Source organism: Schistocerca nitens, chromosome 5, assembly GCF_023898315.1.
Source record: "Schistocerca nitens isolate TAMUIC-IGC-003100 chromosome 5, iqSchNite1.1, whole genome shotgun sequence".
NCBI lineage: Eukaryota > Metazoa > Arthropoda > Insecta > Orthoptera > Acrididae > Schistocerca > Schistocerca nitens.
This window is the reverse complement of record NC_064618.1, coordinates 765,862,093-765,884,332: the sequence shown is the minus strand read 5'-3', so window position 1 is coordinate 765,884,332 and position 22,240 is coordinate 765,862,093. Positions and strand designations below refer to the sequence as shown.

General features: G+C 39.0%; 1 protein-coding gene across 4 annotated transcripts in view; it reads right to left on the bottom strand.

Moving 5' to 3' along the window:
* The window catches only part of LOC126260936 (PMS1 protein homolog 1-like), a 116,028-nt gene that overhangs the window by 15,474 nt on the left and 78,314 nt on the right, over nucleotides 1–22,240 (bottom strand). For all 4 annotated transcript variants that reach the window (XM_049958440.1, XM_049958442.1, XM_049958441.1 and 1 more), the window contains one exon: nucleotides 18,327–18,521. In XM_049958440.1, the coding sequence (XP_049814397.1) occupies nucleotides 18,327–18,521 (195 nt within the window). The remainder of the gene's footprint in view (nucleotides 1–18,326; nucleotides 18,522–22,240) is intronic.

The following is a 22,240-nucleotide window of genomic DNA, read 5'->3' as shown; positions in this document are numbered from 1 at the left end:
CGCAATACATTACATTTGTCTATGTCAAGGGTCAGTTGCCACTCCCTGCACCAAGTGCCTATCCGCTGCAGATCTTCCTGCATTTCGCTACAATTTTCTAATGCTGCAACTTCTCTGTATACTACAGCATCATCCGCAAAAAGCCGCATGTAACTTCCGACACTATCTACTAGGTCATTTATATATATTGTGAAAAGCAATGGTCCCATAACACTCCCCTGTGGCACGCCAGAGGTTACATTAACGTCTGTAGACGTCTCTCCATTGATAACAACATGCTGTGTTCTGTTTGCTAAAAACTCTTCTATCCAGCCACACAGCTGGTCTGATATTCCGTAGGCTCTTACTTTGTTTATCGGACGCCTTCCGGAAGTCAAGGAAAATAGCATCTACCTGGGAGCCTGTATCTAATATTTTCTGGGTATCATGAACAAATAAAGCGAGTTGGGTCTCACACAATCACTGTTTCCGGAATCCATGTTGATTCCTACAGAGTAGATTCTGGGTTTCCAAAATCGACATGATACTCGAGCAAAAAACATGTTCTAAAATTCTGCAACAGATCGACGTCAGAGATATAGGTCTATAGTTTTGTGCATCTGCTCGACGACCCTTCTTGAATACTGGGACTACCTCTGCTCTTTTCCAATCATTTGGAACCTTCCGTTCCTCTAGAGACTTGTGGTACACGGCTGTTAGAAGGGGGGCAAGTTCTTTCGTGTACTCTGTGTAGAATCGAATTGGTATCCCGTCAGGTCCAGTGGACTTTCCTATGTTGAGTGATTCCAGTTGCTTTTCTATTCCTTGGATACTTATTTCGATGTCAGCCATTTTTTCGTTTGTGCGAGGATTTAGAGAAGGAACTGCAGTGCGGTCTTCCTCTGTGAAACAGCTATGGAAAAAGGTGTTTAGTATTTCAGCTTTACGCGTGTCACCCTCTGTTTCAATGCCATCATCATCCCGGAGTGTCTGGATATGCTGTTTCGAGCCACTTACTGATTTAACGTAAGACCAGAACTTCCTAGGATTTTCTGTCAAGTCAGTACATAGAATTTTACTTTCAAATTCACTGAACGCTTCACGCATAGCCCTCCTTACGCTAACTTTGACATCGTTTAGCTGCTGTTTGTCTGAGAGGTTTTGGCTGCGTTTAAACTTGCAGTGAAGCTCTCTTTGCTTTCGCAGTAGTTTCATAACTTTCTTGTTGAACCACGGTGGGTTTTTCCTGTCCCTCACAGTTCTACTCAGCACATACCTGTGTAAAACGCATTTTATGATTGCCTTGAATTTTTTCCATAAACACTCAACATTGTCAGTGTCGGAACAGAAATTTTCGTTTTGATCTGTTAGGTAGTCTGAAATCTGCCTTCTATTACTCTTGCTAAACAGATAAACCTTCCTCCCTTTTTTTAATATTCCTATTAACTTCCATATTCAGGGATGCTGCAACGGTCTTATGATCACTGATTCCCTGTTCTGCACTTACAGAGTCGAAAAGTTCGGGTCTCTTTGTTATCAGTAGGTCCAAGATGTTATCTCCACGAGTCGGTTCTCTGTTTAATTGCTCGAGATAATTTTCGGATAGTGCACTCAGTATAATGTCACTCGATGCTCTGCCCCTACCACCCGTCCTAAACATCTGAGTGTCCCAGCCTATATCTGGTAAATTGAAATCTCCACCTAAGACTATAACATGCTGAGAAAATTTATGTGAAACGCATTCCAAATTTTCTCTCAGTTGTTCTGCCACTAATGCTGCTGAGTCGGGAGGTCGGTAAAAGGAGCCAATTATTAACCTAGCTCGGTTGTTGAGTGTAACCTCCACCCATAATAATTCACAGGAACTATCCACTTCTACTTCACTACAGGATAAACTACTACTAACAGCGACAAACACGCCACCACCGGTTGCATGCAATCTATCCTTTCTAAACACCGTCTGTGTCTTTATAAAAATTTCGGCAGAGTTTATCTCTGGCTTCAGCCAGCTTTCTGTACCTATAACTATTTCAGCTTCGGTGCTTTCTATCAGTGCTTGCAGTTCTGGTACTTTACCAATGCAGCTTCGGCAGTTTACAATTACAATACCGATTGCTGCTTGGTCCCCGCATGTCCTGACTTTGCCCCACACCCTTTGAGGCTGTTGCCCTTTCTGTACTTGCCCGAGGCCATCTAACCTAAAAAACCGCCCAGTCCATGCCACACAACCCCTGCTACCCATGTAACCACTTGCTGCGTGTAGTGGACTCCTGACCTATCCAACGGAACCCGAAACCCCACCACCCTATGGCTCAAGTCGAGGAATCTGCAGCCTACACGGTCGCAGAACTGTCTCAGCCTCTGATTCAGACCCTCCACTCGGCTCTGTACCAAAGGTCCGCAGTCAGTCCTGTCGACGATGCTGCAGATGGTGAGCTCTGCTTTCATCCCGCTATCGAGACTGGCAGTCTTCACCAAATCAGATAGCCGCCGGAAGCCAGAGAGGATTTCCTCCGATCCATAGCGACACACATCATTGGTGCCGACATGAGCGACCACCTGCAGATGGGTGCACCCTGTACCCTTCATGGCATCCGGAAGGACCCTTTCCACATCTGGAATGACTCCCCCCGGTATGCACACGGAGTGCACATTGGTTTTCTTCCCCTCTCTTGCTGCCATATCCCTAAGGGGCCCCATTACGCGCCGGACGTTGGAGCTCCCAACTACCAGTAAGCCCACCCTCTGCGACCGCCCGGATCTTGCAGACTGAGGGGCAACCTCTGGAACAGGACAAGCAGCCATATCTGGCCGAAGATCAGTATCAGCCTCAGACAGAGCCTGAAACTGGTTCGTCAGACAAACTGGAGAGGCCTTCTGTTAGCCCTCCGGAATGTCTTTCGCCCCCTGCCACACCTCGAGACGACCTCCCACTCTACCACAGGTGAGGGATCAGCCTCAATGTGGGCAGTATCCTGGGCAGCCACAGTCGTAGTCCAATCGGGGGATGCGTGGGACGAGCTGGCCGTCCCCGACCAACCCCCACCAATCCGGACCCCCACAGTGATGCCCATTGGCAACAGCCTCAAGCTGTGTCACCGAAGCCAACACTGCCTGAAGCTGGGAGCAAATTTTTTATTTTTTATTTATTTATTTATTGATTTATTTAACCTGGCAAGATTAGGGCCATCAGGCCCTCTCTTACATCTAACCAGGCATTCTACTTATTTTATATTCATATGTTTTAGTAGGAATGTTAAACTACATCTAGTACAAAAAGTGAAATAAACAATTAGAAAGGTACACCTGGAAAAATACATACATATAGAGTTTATATTCGTAGATCATAAGTACTGTTATAATTAGACATTATTGAAGAGAGAGATTTTAGATAGGAGTGCTGGCAGCAGGGAGTATGAGGGAGACTCATGGTGAAGGGAGGAGAAGAATAGAGAGACATGATGAAACATAATTAAGGAAATATAAAGGAAAAGAAGATTGCGTGGCTAATAGAGATAGATGAAGAGGAAGGCATCTCAGGAGCAAGATAGGAGACGCTAGCTTTGCTATTTGACAGATGAGGGGATTGCCCTTGTACATTAATTTTGTGGAGAACTTTATGAGGATGATAGTAGGAAATGATTCAACTTCTTCTTAAAAACAGCAGGAGATTGAATTTTGAGCAAGGTAAGGGGCAGTTTGTTCCAGAGGCGGACAGCGGCAACTGAGAAGGAGTTTGCAAAAGTTTTTGTTTTGTGAGTGGGCACGGTTAGGATACCAAATAAGAGTGACCTCGTGTTTCGATTATGATGGCATGACAGGTTTTTAATCTCTGAAGCAAGGTACTGGGGTGCTTGCGCGACGAGGAGTCGGTGAAGTAGACATGGAGTGTGGTAGTCACGCAATTTGTCCGGCCGCAGCCACCCTAGCTCGGAGTATGATGCACTAACATGATCATATCGGCAAATGTTGCAGGTGTAATGCACACAGGCATTCATGGTTAGCTCTAGCCGTCTTTTGTTTTCACTACTCATGCCTTGTTGAATTACATCACAATAGTGGAGGTTCGGTAGAACGAGTGCTTGCACGAGCTGGCGTTTCAAGTCCTGTGGAAATATGTTCCGAAACTTCTTGAGAGCATAGAGACAAGCATACGTCTTTCGGCACACTGCAACCATATTCTCCGCCCAGTTGAGATGCTCATCCAAAGTTACACCCAAGTTCTTCACTGATTTCTGATATGGTATTGGAGTACCGTCGAGCAGAATAGGAGGTAGCCGTTCGCGGAAATCTGAACTTATTAATTTCTGATGGGCTATTAAGATTACTTGCGTCTTTTTTGCATTTAGTTTAAGCCCCAGGTTTTTCGCCCATGTCACTACTGAAGACAGATCATCATTCATCTGAGCGATTGCAGTGTTTACATCTTCAGGTCTGACGCTTAGGTAGAGCTGGAGGTCATCGGCATAGAAATGATATTTACAGGACAGAACCGACGAAATATCGTTGACATATAAAGAAAACAGAAGTGGTCCTAAGACTGATCCTTGCGGCACTCCCGAGGAAACATGTTTCCAGGAAGATTTTTCATTTACGCAGACAACACACTGCTGTCTGTCTTTTAGGTAGCTTTCAAACCATCTCATTGCACTATCAGAGAAATTAAGCTGTTGCATTTTTCTGAACAATATGTCAAAGTTAACAGTGTCAAAAGCTTTGCTGTAGTCCAGTAGCGTCAATATTGTTGCCTTTCGATTGTCGATGGCATATTTCAGGTCATCAGTTACTTTAATTAGAGCAGTGTTTGTGCTGTGATGTTTACGGAAACGGGATTGAAATCTGTCATATAGGTTGAATTCATGCAGGTGTTCAGTGATTTGGTCATGAACAATATATTCAAGTGCTTTGGAAACAGCAGGCAGTATGCTAATTGGTCGGTAATCACTAGGCAGTTGCGGGTTTTCGATCTTAGGGATGGGTCGAATTATGCTTCTTTTCCATGCAGTGGGGTATATTCCGTTCGTGAGGGAAAAATTAAATATGTCAGTTAAGACAGGTACTAAGATATCGGCAACATTCTTAATCATGGTTATACCGATACTGTCGTTGCCTATTGCATCAGAAGAGATTCTCATTATTGCTTTTCTTGCCGTATTTGTTGTTACATGTTTTAGATGGAAGGTATCGTTGTTAGTTATCCTGTTTGGGGATTCTTGTGGATGGTAATTATCAGCCGTGCTGGTATTCAGAGATGCAGAGAAGAATTCATTTAATTCGTTAGCTGACACATGAAAAGTAGTTTCCGATTTTGCCTTTCCGACCCCCAAGCTACGGAGATTCTTCCATAGAGTCGTGGGCGTCAGATCGCTGCATACAAGGGAGCGAGCGTGCCTGATTTTAGCATAGCATAGCAAAGGGATGCCAACTCAGCCTGCATCCAAACACAGCAGTTACAGTCCCTATCCATGCTAAAAACTGTTGTGCAAAGAAAGTCTGAACTAATCTACAGAGAGCACAAACAAATCGTCACAAAATTTAAACAGTTATTAAAATACAAGATTGCCTAGTAAATGCAGTAATGCTGCTACTTGCGCACTGCTGACACACTGCTCGGCGGCGGAAGGAGACTACGCAATTTTACACTATTCAGGTACTAAAACGCGATGCTACAACTCTCAAATACTATAATACGCCCGAAATTTATGAATTAAACAATGCAAGTACCAAAAACACGCAAAGAAATTAAGAATTAAACTATGTAATAAATAAGTGAGCTAGGAGTATACGACTTTCTGCTGGCAGCTGCTTATCCAACGGCGGCAGGGAGCACACTGGGGGAGTAACTGACTAAGGTGACTCAGATTAATAATCAGATGTTTCTGCTGGCCCAACAGTCTTTCAAAATAATACTGAATATATTTTATCAGAAAACTGCCTTAAACAACTAGCCTGGGATACCACATATGAAAGAAATACTTTACAACTTTTGGGTACAGCCTTTTTGCTTTCTTCTTGGAGGTGTCACCAATGAGAAAGGGTTTAGCAAACATGATATTACTATTCAAGAAGGTGGATTGCTATGTACTAAAAATAACATATAGATGCACTAAAATGCCAGAAATATTCATTAAAATCAGGGAAATTTACAAATAAACATGGTGAATACGTATCAAAAATGTGTCAACCATGCATTTTAAAGTAACACACCAGTATGAAAAGGGCACCCCTTACTGACTTAAACACTTTTTTATCTTTTTCTAACATCATCTGTGTGTTTGGTGCAAAATGTTACTAGATATGTTTCCAAATTCACTGAAATATATGCCTCTTTTGTCCATAAAAACATTTCCCTAGTTTGAAAACGTCCTCTCCAGTTCACAAGACAGCAGGCATTAAAAGCGCAACAGTACAATGTAACTAGCACAATATTCCTATAAATGTTTCTCTGAATTGCTATCGAGTACCAAGGTGACACAGCATATACAATGTAAGGCGCAAAATATTTGCCTCTGTCTGCTAAAACATTGAGTTTCCAATGTCACTATGATGTTGCTCCTTGTAATGAAAGCATAAAATACCAAAAAATACCTGCCAGTTGTTTGATTAATAATGCTAATCTGCAGAAGTGTGACTAGATGTATACAAGCTGGTTCTGAATTCTTGCTTTCCCTCAAACTTTAATGGGAACATGGATGGGTTTGAGGCACGCAAAATACTTATAAATGTTGTAGGAAAGTTCTTGTAGAAAGTAATTATTTTAGGATTAAAGGAGACCATTGACTGAGAAGCAGAACCATTGTGCTGTCGATAAGCACATACAAAAGAAGTAAAACTTGCTAGTTTTCAGTTAGCCTTTGATGAGATAGAGTAAAACACACACACACACACACACACACACACACACACACACACACACACACACATATATATATATATATATATATATATATATATATATATATATAAAAAGAAAGATGATGAGACTTACCAAACAAAAGCACTGGCAGGTCGATAGACACACAAACAAACACAAATATACACACAAAATTCAAGCTTTCGCAACAAACTGTTGCCTCATCAGTGTATACCTGTGCCAGTGTATACCTGTCCTTTTTTCCTCCTTTTTTCCCCCTAAGGTAAGTCTTTCCGCTCCTGGGATTGGAATGACTCCTTACCCTCTCCCTTAAAACCCACATCCTTTCGTCTTTCCCTCTCCTTCCCTCTTTCCTGATGAGGCAACAGTTTGTTGCGAAAGCTTGAATTTTGTGTGTATATTTGTGTTTGTTTGTGTGTCTATCGACCTGCCAGTGCTTTTGTTTGGTAAGTCTCATCATCTTTCTTTTTAGATATATTTTTTCCACGGGAATGTTTCCCTCTGTTATATATATATATATATATATATATATATATATATATATATATATGGTCTTTAAACTTGTCTGCTTGTGTCTGTATGTGTGGATGGATATGTGTGTGTGTGTGTGCGAGTGTATACCTGTCCTTTTTTCCCCCTAAGGTAAGTCTTTCCGCCCCCGGGATTGGAATGACTCCTTACCCTCTCCCTTAAAACCCACATCCTTTCATCTTTCCCTCTCCTTCCCTCTTTCCTGATGAGGCAACCGTTGGTTGCGAAAGCTAGAATTTTGTGTGTATGTTTGTGTTTGTTTGTGTGTCTATCGACCTGCCAGCGCTTTCATTCGGTAAGTCACCTCATCCTTGTTTTTATATAGAGGGAAACATTCCACGTGGAAAAAATATATCTAAAAAGAAAGATGATGAGACTTACCAAACAAAAGCGCTGGCAGGTCGATAGACACACAAACAAACACAAATATACACACAAAATTCAAGCTTTCGCAACAAACTGTTGCCTCATCAGGAAAGAGGGAAGGAGAGGGAAAGACGAAAGGATGTGGGTTTTAAGGGACAGGGTAAGGAGTCATTCCAGTCCCGGGAGCGGAAAGACTTACCTTAGGGGGAAAAAAGGACAGGTATACACTCGTGCACACACACACAAATCCATCCACACATACAGACACAAGCAGACATATTTGTCTGCTTGTGTCTGTATGTGTGGATGGATTTGTGTGTGTGTGCGAGTGTATACCTGTCCTTTTTTCCCCCTAAGGTAAGTCTTTCCGCTCCCGGGACTGGAATGACTCCTTACCCTGTCCCTTAAAACCCACATCCTTTCGTCTTTCCCTCTCCTTCCCTCTTTCCTGATGAGGCAACAGTTTGTTGCGAAAGCTTGAATTTTGTGTGTATATTTGTGTTTGTTTGTGTGTCTATCGACCTGCCAGCGCTTTTGTTTTGTAAGTCTCATCATCTTTCTTTTTTTATATATATGCATACACATGCCTTTGCTCCTACATGGTGCCAGGTAGACTGACAGTGTCAATGTTATTTTTTGGCAGGTGGACTGGTTGTCGTGAGGTAGTGTCACATTGGTTGTTTAGAGGGAGAGGGATAGAGGATGCGGCAGGCAGGGAGGGAGACTGGGGCTGGGTGGCTAGTGGCTTGGAGAGAAGTGGCCAGTTTGCCTGCTAGGAACACAGGATGGAGGGGAAGGTGTATGGGCTTGCATGATTGTAGTAGCTGGTCGGAAGTGGCACATGCTGAAGGTGATGTGGGGAAATGAAATGGGAGTGACAGAAGGGAGGACTGTGAAACTGTTGGGAGGAGGGTGCAGGGACAATGAGTTACCTGAGGTTGAAGCCAGGATGATTACAGTAGTGGAGGATGTGTTGTAAGAATAACTCCCATCTGTGCAGTTCAGAGAAGTTGGTGATGTACTTCTTACAGTAAAAAATTCGATGTATTGTGTTTTTTCAAAGTTCAGAGCAAGTCCTTTCGCAGAAAACCAATTAACTACTTTTCCAAAGACATTATTTGTATCATTTTCTATTAGAGTTTCTTTTACTGGATTAATAATGATTCTTGTATCATCAGCAAACAGTGTCAGTTTAGCCTTCTTGTTTCAGATAAGAGGGGAAGTCATTCACATACTTCAAGAACAGAGGGGGACCCATAATCGAACCCTGTGGAACACCTAATGTATTTCACCCCAGTAACAGCAAGTGGGAAATTTTCTTAAATCACTTAATCCATATAAAGAAACTTTTTGCTTCGTGTTCTGTAGATAAGACTTAAACCACTCATATCCTGTTCCATTTATACCGTAAAAATGTAATTTCTGTAACATAATGTCATGGTTCTCACAACCAAATGCTTTGGACAAGTCTCAGAAAATTCCTATTGGTGACATTTTACCATTTAAAAATCCTATTATGTGGGCAGTGAAATTGTATATTGCTGTTTCAGTAGAACAGCATTTTTGAAATCCAAACTGTGATTTATTAAGTATCCCATTACTGTTGAGATGGCTAACCACTCTTGACTACATCAATTTCTCAATAATTTTTGAAAATGCTGTAAGCAATGATACTTGACGGTAATTATTGACATCTGTGGTACTCCTTTTCTTTTAGAGAGGCTTGACAATGGCATATTTTAACTTGTCTGGGAAAATATCTTGAGTTAGTGATGCATTACAGATGTGACTCAGAACATCAGCTTAACTGCTCCACATTATTTTAACATCTTGTTAGAGATGTCATCTACTCCAGCAGAACATTTATTTTTCAAAGATTTAATGATATTCCTTATTTCACAAGAGGTTGTAAGATGAAACCTAATGTGACCAGGGTTTCTCAAAACCGACTCTTCTGTGTATTGCAAGGCTTTTTCTTTCAAACTATTCTCGCCAATTTTTTCACCTACCCATAAGAAATCGATGTTAAATATATTAGCTACTTGTGTACTGATGGTTAAGATGATCTCATTTTCTTTAATAGTATACTACCTACCCCAGTGGTTACTTTTCACGTCTCTCTTCTAACAACATTCCATGTTTATTTGATTTTATTGCCCGAGTTGTTAATTTCATCTCTAATATACACAATTTTTTTTATTTTCTGACAACTTTTCTCAGTATGTTACAATAATTTTTATAGTGTAAAATTTTCTTTCTGTGTTTTTCTTCTCTCTCTCTCTCTCTCTCTCTCTCTCTCTCTCTCTCTCTGTGTGTGTGTGTGTGTGTGACTCTAGCTCGTCAAAGGATAACTTGAAAGCTTTCCTCCTTTCCTGTGTACCTACTGACAATTCAGCACTTCTGATTTTTGCTGAGGGCTCTCCTTTAAATCTAAAGTATTTACAAAATACATATTTAAAAATTGAAAATTAGAAAACTATAGATATATATAGTGTAATCAATTGCTTCAATGTACACAAAAATCATTAGATGATCAGCACTGTTTAATCTAGAGATAATTTTGCAGTTTGAATTAGAAAAAGTTGGGGACAGGTGTGATGTCAAAAATATTTTAAAACTGACAGTGTGGACAGCTTTAGGTTTGTTCAATCTGGCTGACTGCTTAAGATTTCACTGTACTAAGAGAAACATACCTTTGTAACAATTTCTAATTGTAATTACAATATAAAGAAACCTTATGCTATGTGCCTCACCACCTCCAAGAGGTTCAGGGAACAACAATGTTTTTGTAACATCATCTTGAAAAACTCTATTCTGGAAGCAGCTACAATGAACACATTACCACAACATTTTCTTTAGGATGCAGGAATCTCAATTATTCCATTACTGTGATATGTTCCAACCAAGTTACATCTTTTAACATGAGGTGGAGAACCATAAACTATTCTGATACCTGTGTCTATATGACTGTATCTGTGACAATGATGAGGAACATGTTTTCATTTTCCAAATGGATCACAAAATAACAAAAATTTAAGATTCCGAACCCACTATGATATAATGGTACCATTCAGAAAATGTTGAAAAAATAGAGACTGTTGCACTATTTCTGCAATACAATGTGTAGCAGAAATGATACTGAAAACTTAAGAGCAACCCATACATCTGTAAGAAGGGCCATGTATGATGCTTTCAGGTGAGAGTAGGTGAAAGATTTATCAGAAAATCCACTAGACATTGGATGGAAGGTTTGAAACCAGTATAGTGTTGAAACTGAGGACATCAGACAAAAGACAATTACTGAATTCTGGATTTAAAAATATTTTTACACATAAGGACATAACAGTATAAGTGTTTGACCATCATAAATGAGATATACTGAAATAACCATAATAAATGGTATTGAAGAGTAATTAAAGACCACTCTCACAAAATAAGGCACAGGCTCCGTGGAAATTCAACATTCAACATGTTGTAGAATTAGCCTCGTTCCTCACTCACATTTATCGAAAATCTGAAACACAGTAAATATTCCTGCACAACTGGAAAAGAGTACTGGTCACTTCTGTTTCAAAACAAGTTTAAATGATGTATGCAGAAAAATACAGACCAGTTATTTCAAATAATCAGCATGGGTACATAAAGAAACACAGTGTGAAACACAGCTTGCACTACTCACACACAATATTTTGCAAATAGCAGATGCAGGTGAACAACTAAGTTCCCTCTTCCTACATTTCTACAATGCAATGAATATTCAATCACACTAATTATCTTCATAGATATTTGATTAGCTTGAAGAATTTTTGACTAGTAGAACTGTTAAGAGTTGAAGTTAAGCAAGTGGATAGCAGCTCCTATACTTGTTCTGATTTTGTAACTAAATTATCTTTGACATTTCTGTTATTTAAAAAGACAGTGAAGAGACAAGAAGCTTTCATTCTGTTAAAAGGTGCAGTTAGTTTCTCTTCTTTAATGGTGAAAACAGTTTTTCTTTCAACAAATGTTAATGTGTGTAATATGACTGTTTTTTCACTATAACAATAACCAAGTGTACAATAATGGACAACAAATATCCAACAGAAACAAAACATTGGACATATGACAACAGAAACATAAGAAGAGCACTAATATTCTCAATAGAAGTAAATAATTTCTCTAGAAGAAAGAAAATGTTGATAAGTTTTCAGATGGGTCCTTGTTCAGAACTAAGAAACACACATACGCCTGCCGGAAGAATATACTCGTAGTTACGCAGGTGTAATAGTGTGTAGTGTATCTTCTTAGTCTTGAAGGAGGAATCTTCCAAAAGCTTGGCAACTCTTCCTGTCTTGTTTATGTGCCAATTAACCACACAACACCTAAACTATGTCATGATTTGCTACCTTTAGTCCTTCCATTATTTCCATTCCATCAAGGATTTTCTACTGTCCTATTTATGCAGTTTATAACATACTGCAGTAGCACTGTCAGATCATTCACTGGATCATCATAAGGAAACACAAAATAACTTGACTTTAACAGCTTCTCCAGTTGGTGTAGTAGCAGCTCTCTTTAAATTTGTATAAATATAAGAGAATTCCAGCAATAAATAGAAAAAACCCAATAGTATTCAATGACAAGATTAGTGGTATATTCCTTGTGCTTGTTGCACTGTTGAAATAGTAACAGATTATACTCTGAAGAAACATGAAATCTGACAACCGTACAAAATCAACTGTAGGGAAGGTGAAAAGAGAGCTAGGATTTGTTAGAAGAAGTCTGGGAAAGTGCAGAGCATCTTTATAGATAACTACATATGAAGTACTACACGGTAGTGTGACCTATTCTAGAGTACTGCTCCAGTGTTTGGACCCTTTAGCAAGTAGGCAGACGACAGACATTGTATAAATACAAAAATGCATATTTCAGGTCGCATCTAGTTGGTATAAGCCCATATCCTCAGGGAACTAACTGAGATCTTTGGAGGAAAAGCAGGGCAAATGCTGGGAAGTGTTTTTTGTTGAAGATTGCAACAATTCTGCTGCCACCAACATATATCTTACATATGAATTAGTGCAAATAGGTAGTATACTGACAAGGGAGGTCTCCAGGGGTGGGATCAACTTTTTGAAACCACTTATGTGGTGTTGTAGTTCAGTGTCCCAGTTATCACACCTTGCAAGGCTGCAACCATTCACCCCGGTGGGCCACTATTTGTTAGTAATCTACCAAACTCATTTTTCATGATCCACTACAGCCTTGCAAATAGGAATGATTTTAAGAATGGTGCTGTAGCCTACTGGTTAAGTTATTTGGATGGTATATTCAAGGTTGTGGGTTTGCTTCCCCCAGGATTTTCTATCAAAATGATTATAATGATTATTTTTTTCGAGTTAATTGGTACACACACACACACACACACACACACACACACACACACATAGAGAGAGAGAGAGAGAGAGAGAGAGAGTTAGGTGTAAAAGTCAGTAGTAATGAAATAACTAAGATTACAGTAGATGATAATGTTCTTGTAAACCAAGCTCAAATATCTGAGTGTTTAAATGAATTCTTCATAAATGTAGCAAAGTCAGAAGTTGATGTAGCAGGATATCAGAGTAAAGTAATCCCCTTTGGACTCAAGCAAGAAGCCGAGTATCTCACAAATTTTAAAAAAGTCACAATAAAGGATGTGAAAAATGTTATATTGTCATTAAAAAATAAAAATTCTGCTGGGTGGGATGGGACACCAAGTAAAGTGATTAAAGCAGTATATGACATAATAGCACCCCTGCTAGCTAAAATAGTCAACCAATCTTTTGAACAGTGATGCTTTCCTGATGTGTTAAAATATGCCGAAGTGAGACCTCTGTCCAAGAAAGGGTCGAGGGAAGATATGGGAAACTATCGCCCTATTTCTATTCTCCCAATCCTGTCAAAAGTGTTAGAGAAAGTAGCTGCAAATCAGATCAAAAATTTTATTGTAAAAAATGATATTATCGTAAGTAACCAATTTGGATTCCAACAAGGAAAAAACACACTGGATGCAGTAAACAACTTCATTAAGAAGATATGCAAATCATTGGATCAGAGAAGTAAAGTCGCACGTATCTTCTGCGATGTTTCAAAAGCATTTGACTCTGTGAACCATGACTTGCTTATCTACAAATTAAACAACAATGGAATTAATGACAAAGCTCTGAAACGGCTCACATCATACTTGTACAACAGAAAGCAAAGGGTAAGTGTCACATCAAATGCAGTGAATTATCATTCTAAATGGAGTACAGTATCACAAGGTGTGCCTCAAGGCTCCATTTTGGGGCCAATCCTTTTCCCATTCTATGTAAATGACTTGCCCATAAATATAAATTCCCCATCAGTTCTGTTTGCAAATGATACTTCTGTTTTAATTGAAGATGATCCAGAAAAAATTCAGAGCTCCATTGTGAGCACAATTGGTACTCTAGAAAACTGGTTCCAGTTAAATGGTTGAAACTGAACATTGCAAAAACCAATATGGTACATTTCAAAACCAAACATTTGAAATGTGTGGATCTTAAAATACATCATCACAATCACCCTATGGAAGAAGTTAACACAGTCAAATTCCTAGGACTAAATGTGAACAACAACTTAAACTGGACTACACATATTGAGTTCCTATCAAATAAACTAAGCAGCTTTGCATTTGCAGTGCAAATACTAGCAAACTCTACTGACATGAGTACACAAAAAACAGAATATCATAGTTATTTTGAATCTGTCATTAGGTATGGTATCATTTTCTGGGGAAATTCAAGTAGTGTATCTCGAATACTGAAACTGCAAAAGAAAATTATAAGATACATGTGTAGTGCACAACAAACAGAATCTTGTTGCCCATTATTTCGGAACCTTAAAATCCTAACAGTTCCCTCCATATACATTTATGACATTATAATCTTTGTACACAGCAGACAAAAATTATTTGAGGAAAATCATTTTAACCACACATACAACACAAGAAATAAAAATAATTTTTTGCTACCCACACACCATTTGAAATTATATGTACGAACTCCACAGTATATGGGGATGACGATATATAACAAGCTAATGGGCAAAAATATATTTAATATGAAGCCAGAGAGTCTAAAAATAAGGCTACAGCAGATTCTGTGGGAGAAATGCTACTATTCAGTAGAAGAATTAATAGAGGATGACATGCTAATTTGAGCAAGGGGTAATTAATTGTTAGTCTTTTATTGTATGTGTAACAAAACTGTATTATTATTATGATACCATTTGTTAAAACCAGTTGTAATTAATTGTTAGTTTTTTTTATTGTATGTGTATTTTTATACTGTATTATTGTTATGGTACCATTTGTTAAAATCAGGTGTTGTATGTATATGGTAAAACTTTACCAAAATTTTGACGTGTCTCCTCTACTTGAATCAAATGATTTAGATTATGTACGTTATGAGACTAATAAACCACAATTCACACACACTCTTCGCTGCATCAGTTTTTTCCTGTTATTCTTTTTTCATTTCGTATCTTTCCTCAAGCAATTCTAATAATTTTTATGTATTTACTTTGCTTTAATTTCTTCCTTTTCATTATGTTATATTTCCTTCTGTGTTGTTGCAATCATTATTTGTATTATTTGCTTTAATTTCATTTTATTTATAACACCTTCTTTCATTTAAATCTACAGTAGCATTATTTTGTATGAGGCAAGAAGAACTTCTATGATAATAACCATCCAAAAACATGTACATGTCGTAATGAAAAACAGTTCGATCATCGTTTTAAAACTTTAAATATGTTGTTGTTGTTGTGGTCTTCAGTCCTGAGACTGGTTTGATGCAGCTCTCCATGCTACTCTATCCCGTGCAACCTTCTTCATCTCCCAGTACCTACTGCAACCTACATCCTTCTGAATCTGCTTAGTGTATTCATCTCTTGGTCTCCCTCTACGATTTTTACCCTCCACGCTGCCCTCCAATGCTAAATTTGTGATCCCTTGATGCCTCAAAACATGTCCTACCAACCGATCCCTTCTTCTAGTCAAGTTGTGCCACAAACTTCTATTCTCCCCAATCCTATTCAATACCTCCTCATTAGTTACGTGATCTACCCACCTTATCTTCAGCATTCTTCTGTAGCACCACATTTCGAAAGCTTCTATTCTCTTCTTGTCCAAACTAGTTATCGTCCATGTTTCACTTCCATACATGGCTACACTCCATACAAATACTTTCAGAAACGACTTCCTGACACTTAAATCTATACTCGACGTTAACAAATTTCTCTTCTTGAGAAACGCTTTCCTTGCCATTGCCAGTCTACATTTTATATCCTATCTACTTCAACCATCATCATTTATTTTACTCCCTAAATAGCAAAACTCCTTTACTACTTTAAGTGTCTCATTTCCTAATCTAATTCCCTCAGCATCACCTGACTTAATTTGACTACATTCCATTATCCTCGTTTTGCTTTTGTTGATGTTCATCTTATATCCTCCTTTCAAGACACTGTCCATTCCGTTCAGCTGCTCTTCCAAGTCCTTTGCTGTCTCTGACAGAAATACAATGTCATCGGCGAACCTCAAAGTTTTTACTTCTTCTCCATGAATTTTAATACCTACTCCGAATTTTTCTTTTGTTTCCTTTAGTGCTTGCTCAATAAACAGATTGAATAACATCGGGGAGAGGCTACAACCCTGTCTCACTCCTTTTCCAACCACTGCTTCCCTTTCATGCCCCTCGACTCTTATAACTGCCATCTGGTTTCTGTACAAATTGTAAATAGCCTTTTGCTCCCTGTATTTTACCCCTGCCACCTTCAGAATTTGAAAGAGAGTATTCCAGTTAACATTGTCAAAAGCTTTCTCTAAGTCTACAAATGCTAGAAACGTAGGTTTGCCTTTCCTTAATCTTTCTTCTAAGATAAGTCGTAAGGTCAGTATTGCCTCACGTGTTCCAACATTTCTACGGAACCCAAACTGATCTTCCCCGAGGTTGGCTTCTCCCAGTTTTTCCATTCGTCTGTAAAGAATTCGCGTTAGTATTTTGCAGCTGTGACTTATTAAACTGATAGTTCGGTAATTTTCACATCTGTCAACACCTGCTTTCTTTGGGATTGGAATTATTATATTCTTCTTGAAGTCTGAGGGTATTTCGCTTGTCTCATACATCGTGCTCACCAGATGGTAGAGTTTTGTCATGACTGGCTCTCCCGAGGCCATCAGTAGTTCTAATGGAATATTGTCTACTCCCGGGGCCTTGTTTCGACTCAGGTCTTTCAGTGCTCTGTCAAACTCTTCACGCAGTATCTTATCTCCCATTTCGTCTTCATCTACATCCTCTTCCATTTCCATAATATTGTCCTCAAGTACATTGCCCTTGTATAAACCCTCTATGTACTCCTTCCACCTTTCTGCCTTCCCTTCTTTGCTTAGAACTGGGTTGCCATCTGAGCTCTTGATATTCATACAAGTGGTTCTCTTCTCTCCAAAGGTCTCTTTAATTTTCCTGTAGGCAGTATCTATCTTACTTTAAATATAATGATAGATAAACAAAAATAGTTAAAAATACATTGATAAAGATACCAACAGAAAAAGTATGAAAGGAATTAAAAAATGAGAGCGAATAAAAAGGTTAACACAACAATTAAAATGCTACTACATACAAGTATAGATGAAAAATAAAAATATTTAAACCAGTTAACTGAATAAAAATAATGATCAAAGTCATGTTGATAAATGTGTAAAAACAATGATATTTTAAATGGTGCCCGGCTGGACTCAAAGCCACAATGTTTAGCATTCTAGCCCATCAACGTGTCTGCTACGCTACAGTACCATTTCAAAACGTGGTACTACTTTTAAGGCTCTAGCATACTATGAAAAATTCATTGTTGTCAATTACTAGAAAATGAAACAAGTTGATCCCAGCCCTGATGATCTCCCATAGTGAGTCATACACACAACCATTTACTTCTCATCCTGTAACCAAATAAAATAGGATAGAAAATCGCTAATATTAGCATAAAATATCTTCCATCGTGCATAGCACTGTGAGGAGTAGTGCTATGTATGTATATACAGTTACAAATCAAAGCATGCAAACCTTACCAATACATTCTACATTTTTTCTCATTTTATGCTGTAAGTACAGTATTTTGATTTAATAGTCACACTGTCATCTCATATTCAAAAGAACACAAGTACTATTTAAGAGCCTTAACAACGTAACTAGAGAATACTGAATGTACATTTAACTCAACAAGCTGAACTCTTCATTATACGATGATGTATTACTTTTAGTACCCAAACTGAAGCCTCAAATCAAAATCACTTAGTACTGATCACATTCTACTTTTATAATTAAAATTGTGTCTACACTGGCCCTACCTTGTCCATTAATGATCTGCTTCTGAAGACAGTAGTTACTTTTACACTGCTACTATTTCGGTTTACATTTTGTGGTTACGGCTACAAACAATAAAACTCATACTATTTAAATTTGCTTATCTCTTTCATGCGATATAGAGTGTGACAGACTGTTGCATCATACACATAACATGCGAACATAAGATGTATTACCTAGGTCTAAGAGGTATATTGTTCATAACTGGAGCCAAGGGCACTGTTGTCTCCTTCATCATTTTATGAAACTCGACAGTCTCCTGCAATGCCCAATGCCTGATTATCCCAATCTCTCTGTTTTTCATATATAACCACACACCATGTGGTCGTATCTGGCCAATCACAAATATTTCACCAGATCCTTTGCCTGAACTGGAAATTAAATACATTAAATGAAATAATGCAATAAGACTAATGTTACTGAAATGAAAATAATCTTAAAAATTAAAAGCACCTGCAATTATTTACACATGAGAAGAAACTAAGTATAACAGCATGATATTCAACAGACTCAACCATTCAACTTGAATAAAAAGAAGAAAACAGTGAAGTCTGAACTGAGTATCTGGCACATTTTCAAACCAGATATTTCTTCAAAATACCATAGCCATACAACTTGAGTTGTTGAAGAAAAGAACAGCGGTCTGTGATTAAACCACAACCAAACATAGATAAAACAACACAGTAAAGATTATTGTCTCACATATATTTTAGCTTAATGTGGAGACAACAGATAATAGATGTTGACAGACTGTCAAATGTATAAAAGCTGGTAGAGTCAATACCTTTCAAAGTATGTGCCTACTTCATAAATTTGAGAATGTGATCTAACAATGGTTAAGCAGAAAAGTCACCCAGAATTCCATACCACAAGAGAATATGATACGAGGAAAACCATTGTCTCTTGCTGGCAACTCATTGCTGCTTTTATTCTTGCCCTGGCCTGCAGCAACACCTTGGTTAAGGGTACTTGGTTACAATCCTGCTTCGTCTTTGTTAAGTCTCACTGCATCTAAGCCTTTACCCTCTCTCTTTCTCTTCCTTTTGCTGGACACAAGAACTCTGCGCTATGGATGATACAGTTTGCAGCATTAATGTTTAAATGAGTACCATTACTTGGGCATATACAACAAACTTAAAGTCAGTCTGAAAAATTCCAACATAAAAAAATGTGTCTGTTCAGATCATTTGTGAATGGTATTTCTAGTAAGAATTTAATACATGACATACATCAAAAAAGTGTATACTACTAATGATCCCAAAAAGTTTAATCATTTGTTATTGATCAGGTATCATTACAATGCAACTATGCTCCACTGAGAGGGTGATGAGAGTGCCCAACACTTTTGAAGAAACAAAGACCTGGTTCTCTGTTAATAAGCTGAAATTCACACACTTGCCAAATCACTGGCATGTAAGAAACTGGACAGAGGTCCTCCATAGTGAGTCAAACGAGCTGTCAACTAGCTGATAGGTATCTTCTATTTGCCTGAACAATTGAGAAAGCCTATGCAACTTGTAAGTCCTCCCACATCGGCTGCCTGAGTCACGGAAGTTCCACATAAAGAATGTACCATTAAGATATGTCTTAAGTGCTTTTGACCTTCTGACATTTTCTGTGGTACATTTTGGAAATAGGAACTTTGTTAGATACTCTGCAGTCACAAAGTATGGTACAGATGTATTAATGGTACATTCGAACAATGGAAAGTCCAGGATGGAACATTAACAATATTATGTAAAGAATTGATTGCTACACCCTAAAGATGACGCGTTGAGTTGCAGGCAAGCATGACACAAAGACAGTTACATGTAAGCTTTTGGCCAATGCCTTCTTCAGAAATGAAAACACACACACACACACGTTCACGTTCACACAAGCAAGCACACCTCACATTCACACATGACCACTATCTCTGGCTGCTCTGGCCTGAATGGTCAGAGATAGCGAACATGTGTGTGTGAGGTGTGCATACTTGTGTGAACATGTGTGTGTTTTTTTCCTTTTAATGGTACATTCGTTACATGTTACATTACCACATGTCCTGATATTCAGCAGACCTCAGTGAAATGGGACTATAAAAGGGGCAATAAGGTCAAGATGCGAGTTCGAAAGGGGCCCTGGGAAATGGCACATAATTTCGGCACAAATAGGGCACGGTATGACAGTCATGCACGCATGGAACTAGTCAACTGAAAAGGCCATACACAGCAATAATTGACAACTGGCCTACACAAACGTGATCGCAAGTCTGGACGACAGCCATCTTGTCCACAAAAGACTGTACAACATCACCCATGAAAGTCACTCAAAGACCAAGCAGCAATGGTTTGGACCCATCTGCTGTGAGCTGGATTGTAGCATGGTTGCCACTGCATTCGATTCATTTTACAGACACCACAAAACCTACAGATTGCGATGGATTTATCAACACCATCACTGCAAGGGTAGGCAGCAAAATGTGGAATTTTCAGATAAGTCCCCCTTCAATGTGTCCACTGTGATTGTGTATCAACAAAGATTCCCCAGATGAAAATATCCAAGTCCTCTGTTATATTACGAGGCTCTGTTCATAGCATATGAGGGCTGCACACCATACTCAATTCTCCATAACCGAGATCTTGAAGAATTCGGCAATCCCTATAATTTGTGTATTGTCCTGTACCTAATCTGTTATATAAAGCTTATTTCAGTCATTTGCATTCTTCTTGGTGGTGTCATACTCACAAAGGTTTGTGTACACTCAGCAGTGCTCCAACAAATATAAAACAAGTGTGAGTCTCCTGCACAACCCGTATTATAAATAACCCCAACCTTGGTTGAGGACTACCATTAAAACCACACCAGTCACCACTAGCTTCATAGAGCTGTAATGGTGTTTTTCCCTATGGTTTTGTTCTGGAAGTTCATTCTGTTGGTGGGAGACAAATTAAACTGAGTGCTAGTAATAGTATAACTAACAATACACTTTATGCTTGACAAGTTATGAATTGTTACCACAGAAGGCTAAGTTAAGATCTGGCATTTAAACACTGCCTTGTGCAACATAAAACCTGCATGATGAATTGTATCTATAACTTTCAAGAAAGAGAGCTTTCTACATCTACATCTACATCCTTACTCCGCAAGCCACCTGACGGTGTGTGGCGGAGGGTACCTTCAGTACCTCTATCGGTTCTCCCTTCTATTCCAGTCTCGTATTGTTCGTGGAAAGAAGGATTGTCGGTATGCCTCTGTGTGGGCTCTAATTTCTCTGATTTTATCCTCATGGTCTCTTCGCGAGATATACGTAGGAGGGAGCAATATACTGCTTGACTCTTCGGTGAAGGTATGTTCTCGAAACTTTGACAAAAGCCCGTACCGAGCTACTGAGCGTCTCTCCTGCAGAGTCTTCCACTGGAGTTTATCTATCATCTCCGTAACGCTTTCGCGATTACTAAATGATCCTGTAACGAAGCGCGCTGCTCTTCGTTGGATCTTCTCTATGTCTTGTATCAACCCTATCTGGTACGGATCCCACACTGCTGAGCAGTATTCAAGCAGTGGGCGAACAAGCGTACTGTAACCTACTTCCTTTGTTTTCGGATTGCATTTCCTTAGGATTCTTCCAATGAATCTCAGTCTGGCATCTGCTTTACCGACGATCAACTTTATATGATCATTCCATTTTAAATCACTCCTAATGTGTACTCCCAGATAATTTATGGTATTAACTGCTTCCAGTTGCTGACCTGCTATTTTGTAGCTAAATGATAAAGGATCTATCTTTCTGTGTATTCGCAGCACATTACACTTGTCTACATTGAGATTCAATTGCCATTCCCTGCACCATGCATCAATTCGCTGCAGATCCTCCTGCATTTCAGTACAATTTTCCAGTGTTACAACCTCTCGATACACCACAGCATCATCTGCAAAAAGCCTCAGTGAACTTCCGATGTCATCCACCAGGTCATTTATGTATATTGTGAATAGCAACGGGCCTATGACACTACCCTGCGGCACACCTGAAATCACTCTTACTTCGGAAGACTTCTCTCCATTGAGAATAACATGCTGCGTCCTGTTATCTAGGAACTCCTCAATCCAA